The 7,260-nt window shown below is 44.0% G+C and overlaps 1 protein-coding gene across 3 annotated transcripts in view; it reads left to right on the forward strand.

Annotated features, from left to right (window-relative positions):
* The window catches only part of DOCK9 (dedicator of cytokinesis 9), a 407,183-nt gene that overhangs the window by 346,190 nt on the left and 53,733 nt on the right, over positions 1-7,260 (forward strand). For 2 of the 3 annotated variants that reach the window (XM_006879560.1, XM_006879559.1), the window contains exon 38: positions 2,043-2,110. In XM_006879560.1, the coding sequence (XP_006879622.1) occupies positions 2,043-2,110 (68 nt within the window). Of the gene's footprint in view, positions 1-1,973; positions 2,111-7,260 lie in introns of all 3 variants that reach the window. The other variant, XM_006879558.1, reaches the window with a different exon arrangement.

The raw sequence follows: 7,260 nt of genomic DNA on the forward strand, positions 1-7,260 counted from the left end.
TACTTCCTGCTGAAAAGGGACGCTGTGGGTTTCAGGGTGAAGATCTTCTCTCACTACTCTAAAGGGCCCCTTTGGCAGTAGGAAACACATAGACTATTATTGTTGCCAAATTCTTAACTCCTACACCTGTTGCCATTCAGAGAGAGAGAGAGAGAGAGAGTGTGTGTGTGTGTGTGTGAGAGAGAGAGTGTGTATGTGTGTGTGGGGGGAGGGGGTCCCTGCCTTGTGAGTCATTCACTGTTATTTATGAATGCCGATCTAAGTATCATGTTTCTTACAGTTTTGTTTTAAATAGTTTAATTATAAGTTAACTTATACGTCAGTAAAACTTTAAAATTTAATGTAATTGAAGGGATTCCCCCTTCAGCTATTACTCTGTTTGGTAGCAGTGAGACCAGGAAAGAGCTGTTCGACACACCTGGTGTTCTGTTAGCATTCTTTTTCTAAGAGAGTATTGGAAAATGTTTTAGAGTTACATGTTGGAATAAGAGATAAGTGTATATTTTAAGAAAAGCAAATTTCTAGAAAACATGTTGGTTTTTCCTCTTATTAATGTATATTTTAAAATTTGTAATGAATTTAGTGACACTTGAAGTTTTTGTTGTTGTTGTTATAATCAAAATGTTTATGTTTGATGTTTAAGTACCAAATGCAAATATATCCAGGGCGCTCTTAGTGCATTGTCATGGTATGTCTCTCGTTTATCTCTTTGCCGTACTGTGGAGATGAGCGCACCGTGTATTTGATGACAGAAAGACACTATACTGAGCAAGCTTCACACACTCCCTGCAGTAATTGTCACTTACGTCACAAGATGGCATTTGGAGAAGAGTGTGCAAAATAGAATAAAATGCTGCACGGCTTAAAATGGTCAGTGTGGGAAGCAGAATATCTATCCCAACAAAATATTTCAGAACTGGATTTTATTTTATTTTTTTCCCAGTAGACAAGACATTTTTAACGACACATTCCAGCTCACTTGCACCCTGTATATATTTGCATATATCAGTATGCCCCAATAGACTGCCTTGAAATCAGTCACAGGCAGAGGGCGTGGAAGAGGCTGTGACTCATTATGTGCCCTGTGTCCTGCTTTGTAGAAAATTGCTGTGATTCTGCTGCATGTGAAAAAAAAATCAATCTCCTGAACTCTTAAACTTTGCCAGTGTCTGCCATCCATGGTGGTCCAGTGTCCTAAATACTGTACCCCTTCACATGTCCCTTTGAGAGCACCCGGCAGCATGCTGTCTGACAGCCGTCCGTGCATGCCCTGTGATACTCGACACAGTAACACAATGTGGGAACTGGTTGGCTCTGGGTCAGGCGAGGTGTGAATCCAGGCTGGTGTCCTGTTCCGTTGGCTCTGGTGATGGTACACTGTAGGAAGTCAGCTGTTTGATTGCTAACCCCAATCACTTTTCTATTTTCTTCACTTGATTGCTGACAAGTTTAACAAAGTATATGGCTCTTCTTCCTGTCTGGGTAAGAATAAAGGTGTTACATCTGCCTCATCTAATTCCTTCCATTGCATGTTTGTTATCTGTTCATTCCATTGCACTGCACTTCTTTTAATGAAAAATAAAAAGAGAGAGTGTGGGTTTAGCCTTTTACAACATGCAGAATCCAAAACGGTTTGCTGTGTTTTGACAGTTGTCAGAACAGTAACCTTCAGCTCCACAGAAGTGGTGTTTGAGGGATTTTTTCCCCCCCTTTCTTAGTCTCTGTGAAGCACTTTGCCCAAATGAGAAAGGTCTCTCTGCTTTGGCTTGGTTTTTGCTCCTCTGTCCGACGTCCTGCTGTGGATTCTGTGAGCCCTGTCGCCTGTTCTGGGGCCCGGGCGGGCCACTGCGCTGCACCCGGTGCACGTGGCCAGCCCCGCTGTCTGTGCTGTGGTGGCTTCACTAACGCTCCCGGTTTCGCTGCCGTATAACCAGTCTAACTTTTGCTTCTATCCCATTTCACTCATGTTGCAGGAACCAAGAGGGGTTGGGACCCATAGTTCATGATCGAAAATCTCAGACATTGCCTGTTTCCCGTAACAGAACAGGAATGATGCATGCCAGAGTGCAGCAGCTGGGCAGCCTGGATAACTCTCTCACTTTTAACCACAGTAAGTCCCATGACAAACACGGTAACTGCAGCATCTCAGCAGACTCCTGCGCGGGCTGAGCCCCAGGCCGCACCAGACCACGCCACCAACTCAATTTCTCTTCCAGCTTGAAACAAGTAGGGAGAAGAGCTCCTGGCACCCCATCCTTGGAGGAGAGGCCTCAGCACTCGGGAGTGACGCAGTGTGGAGCCTGGTCAACTACGGCACCAAACCTTCACGTTCTAGACCCACTGCCCCATTCCCTCTGCTTGGTGTCTTAAGACAAAATCTGCAGATTGGATAGCCAAGCGTTCTCTAGTATTTTACTATTTGGATTCTTTATGGCCAGACTACCTTTAAAATGTTTTACTTTTTCAATGTATTGGTTTACGCGTTGATGTCCCGCTCTTCTTGGAACTGCTGTGCCCATCTGACCCACGTTCCCCTCCGATGGCATGCATGTAGTTGACCAGGCGTCCACGTTCTGCCCCTCCTGCTCGCAATGTTTGTGACTCCTTAAACGACTGTCAAAATGTAACGCCCGTAAATCGATTTGTGAGGGTGTGGTGAAGTGTCCAATAACAAAGTGACTTTTTCTGTGTTTTCAGTGTGAGAAAAATATCAAGTGTGCTTGGAATTTCTGTAGACAATGGTAAGATTTAATCAGGTTGAAGTCTGCTTACGAGGCCGCTTCACTTGCAAACCAAGACCTTTCTGTTCATCTTGCCTTCTTAACTTTGGGGCTTTCTAACTTCACAGTAGAAGTTCTGTCAAAATGTAAGAGCGTATTATTAACTTAACTTTGGTCAATCACTATTGTGTGCTCTTCCTGGGAATGTGTTTCATATTCTTAATTATTACACCATCTTTCCCAAATAATATCAGCCATGCAGCTTGTTAAAAACTAATATGGCTATTGATAAAAGAAACCCCATTTCTCTTGGTGGTCTGTTCCTTGAATCATTCCATCTCCTTTCCAACCATGATATTCAGAGTTATTGTTTTATCTAAAACATTCTTTGTTCTCATTGCAAGAACTGTTTTTAATATGTGCCTATTAATATCATTTCATTATGTCTGTTGGTAAGAATTCCATTCACTTCACTGTGACTTTCATATCTTCTTCTGAAACCAGGCTAAGAGTGCAGTTAATATTCCCATGCCTTCTATCCATAAGAATTCAGAGAAGGTGGAGAAAACAGGATCTAGCAACTTCCCACTGTCACCCCAGCAAACTCAAATGAATTGGTCTTTTCTCCTTCCGTATGATTGTAGGCTCATGGAAGTCAGGATTATGGCCATCTGCCGCACACTGAGTTGTTGTTGTTGTTGTTGTTATGTGCCGTTTGCAACCCATAGCGACCCTATGTACAACAGCCCTAAACCCTGCCCTATCCTGTGCCAATCTCACTGCCTCTGACACACCATCCCAATTACCCCAGTCACTGAATCAATCCACCTCATAGGAAAATTAAAAATTGTTAAGAAAGAAATGGAACGCATAAATATTGACATACTAGGCATTGGAGAGATGAGATGGACTGGCATGGGGCATTTTGAGTCAGATGATCATATATTATTCTGGAGACGAAAAGGTGAGGAAAAATGGAGTTGCTTTTATAGTTGCACACTGAGTTAGCAATCTTAAAATACTAGTTCAGGCTGCTTTACTTAGATGGAACATGTACTTCAGTAGCTCAGTTAAGCCACCAGGGTTCACTTTTCCCAGCATCTTGTCTGTTAAGGGCTTTCTCTAGCCCTGAAGACAAGGATGGAAATAAACAAACTAGAAAGTTCTGTTCTATTTCATTTTCTCTTTAGCCTCCAGAAACTAAATCTTCAATAATACACACAGCTGGTAGGCTGAATCTGGTAGACTGCTTTATCTAGATAGTTTATATTTAAAAAAAAAAAAAAGAAAAACTAAACCAGTTACTGTGAAATCAGTTTCAACTCCTGGTGACCCCTCAAAGAGTAAAACCATACGCTGTTTTCAGCGGCTGCTTTTTTGTTTTGTTTTGTTTTGTTTTGTTTTCAGAAGACAATCACTTTCTTCCAAATGCATGAGGTTATTTCACCGTCAGTTAAAAGAAATGCTTATATTTTAAGGCACATTTTTTAATATCATAAGCCAGCAAAGGCACCACCTTAAAAATAAAAACAGCTCTCATCTTTTAAGAAATGCAGAAAACAAAGTGAGTGATCAGCACGTGAATAAACAGCCTTCGCCAGCTGAGTCCCACTGCAGTGCAGATGGATCTGGTGGTGGAGGTTCGAGTTGGAGGGGAGAGAAGGCTCCCGGACTGCGCTGCTGCCAGAAGCCGTACTGTCAGCGTGGTTGATTTCCGTTCTCTCTTCCTGCCGCCCACAGAGAGCCCGTCCCTGCAGCCTCTCTACTCTTCCGTCCTATCGTTTTTTGCCTGAGTCTGTTTCAGTGACACGCCATCCTCACATTTCTCTTTCTGCTTTACGAGTGACAGTGGGTAGAGGACTCTCCCAGCCTTTGCCTGTGTTCTGACATTTCCTGCTCATCCCAGCTTGGTTCTGATGCCTCCCGAGTCCGGCTCACAAGTGAGCTAGAACTCCGTCTTCCTGACTATCTCTTACTCTGAGTCTGTGTTCAGATCACTTCAGCATTTCCCTCTATTAGCATATATCTTGGTCCAAGCCACAGACAGAGGGGAGTGTATACTGTATGTATACATGTTGATGGGCGTGTGAACGTGTTTATAGGCGTACACTGTAGCTACATCTGTAGCTATGTACTTTATGGGGAATTTGTAGACTTTTTTGTCCTCCTCCCCCCAAAAAAGAAACCTATCTAACAAAGAACACAATACCTTCCATTATACCAACCAACAGGACATGGGGCCAATATGTGAGGCTTGCCAGGGGTCTTCAAAGTCAAAAACAAATTTATATGCAGGGAGAAGAGAAATAGGAAGCATTCCTGTAGGAAATAGCCAGCTCAGTAACTCATTGCATTCAAGTTGGAACCAACTCATAGCTGCCCCTCCAGCGAGCCTTCAGGGGCTGTAAATCTCATACGGAGAGATTGCCTGTCTCTCTTCCCCAAGCCACTGATGGATCGCAACCACCAGAAACACTCAGTCTTTAGGTGAGCAGTTCCACCCCTGCAGACCGACCACCAGAGCCCTACACCCCTGGGCAGTGACCCTAACAGAGGACACCTGTCCTTCAGTAGCATTGGCGAATACTAGAGTAGCCGCCCCTGATGTATGGTTTCACTTTTCATGGGCCAGTTACCTGTGGTCATCTTAGAACCAGAAATAGTAGCCTCCCGCTCTGGTCACAATGCCTGCGTCGCTTGCCTCGCTCACTTCATCTCACCTAACTTTAATTACAATCTATTGTTAAAATCGTGCTAATGTGAAACCTGTACTTGGACCAAGAGGCAGTCATCAGAACAGAGCAGGGCAACACTGAATGGTTCAAAATTGGGAAGGGTATGCGCCAGGGATGTGTCCTATCTCCATACCTTTTCAACCTGTATGCAGAGCAGATTATCCGAGAGGCTGGGCTCTATGAGGAGACGCGTGGCATTAGGATTGGTGGAAGATCTATCAACAATCTGCGTTATGCAGATGACACAACCTTGCTTGCTGAAACTGAGGAGGACCTCATGCACTTACTGCAGAGGGTCAAGGACTGCAGCCTTCAGTATGAACTGAGGCTCAATGTCAAGAAGACAAAGATTCTCACCACTGGACCAATTGGTAGCATCAGGATGGATGGCGAAGAGATTGAGATTGAGATTGTTCACAGCTTCAGTTTGCTCAGCTCCACAGTCAACACTCTTGGCACCAGCAGCCAGGAAATCAAAAAACGTATTGCGATGGGAAAGTCTGCTGTTAGGGACCTCTCTAAAGTACTCAAGAGCAATGGTGTCTCTTTGGAGACGAAGGTGCGCCTGATACAGGCCGTGGTCTTTGCAATCACTTGTTATGCATCAGAGAGCTGGACAATGACTAGGGAGAACAGAAGGAGAATTGACACCTTTGCACTGTGGTGCTCGAGAAGAGTATTGAATGTACCATGGACTGCCAAGAAAACAAACAGATTCATCGTAGAGAGGGTTAAACCAGGCTACTCCTTGGAGGCAAAGATTCTGGGGCTTCGTCTGTCATACTTTGGACATGTTGCAAGGAGAGATAGGTCTTTGGAGAGGGACATCATGCTGGGTAGAGTAGAGGGACAGCGCAGGAGGGGAAGACCCTCTATGAGGTGGATTGATTCAGTGACTGGGGTTATCGGGATGGGTGTGTCAGAGGCAATGTGATTGGCACAGGATAGAGCAGGGTTTAGGGCTGTTGTACATAGGGTCGCTGTGAGTCGCAAACGACTTGACAGCACATAACAACAACAACAATTGTTAAAATTGTTCTATTTTGTTATTAGCTGTTGCTGCGACTCTGTTATGGTGACTAGCATTTTCGCATAGCTTTGAATATGTAAGAAGCATAGTGTATATAGCATATATCAAAAACATAAGTATATGGATTTCAGTACTGTCTGCAGTTTCAGGTGTCCGTTGGGTATCTTGGACCATGTTCTCAGAAATTCTGGGACCACTGTACTTAATTTTTTCCACTTGCTGATTCTTTGTCATGGGAGGAAAGGCTTTGCCAGGCAGCAGAGGACTGCAAGGAACACACCCCGCTGCGGGGCCTGTTTACCCAAACAACCTATAAAAACCCTCTCACTCTACTGTTGTTGTGAGAGTCAGAACCGACTCATAGCTGACCCTCCAAGCAAAGTTGCAGGGGCTGTTAAGCACAAGGGAGGACATAGCCTATCTTTCTCCAGTGAAGCAGCTGGTGTGTTTGAACTACTAGCCTTTCTGTTGGTAAAAAAGTTCCTTACCATTAAGTCACTAAAGCAACTCAACCTATTAAACTCTCAACCTGGTAAACCAGTTGAGACTTGCCAGTCCCCTTGTGAACAGGCTAACACACTCCACTGCATATTTCCACTCATCTATATAAGAAAGTCAGACAGTGGCTAGGAAGTCATACTGAAAGATGAACTCCAACATAGTCTTCACTATTTCAGAAATGGTTTTGAAAGACAGATACTCATTGTTTGGGTCATTGCCCAGGCATGTATGAAGAGTTAGTAGTTAGAACTTTGAAATGTAGTGTGTGTGTGTG

Source organism: Elephantulus edwardii, unplaced genomic scaffold (assembly GCF_000299155.1).
Source record: "Elephantulus edwardii isolate Elephantulus edwardi_28Jun2011 unplaced genomic scaffold, EleEdw1.0 scaffold00004, whole genome shotgun sequence".
Classification (NCBI taxonomy): domain Eukaryota; kingdom Metazoa; phylum Chordata; class Mammalia; order Macroscelidea; family Macroscelididae; genus Elephantulus; species Elephantulus edwardii.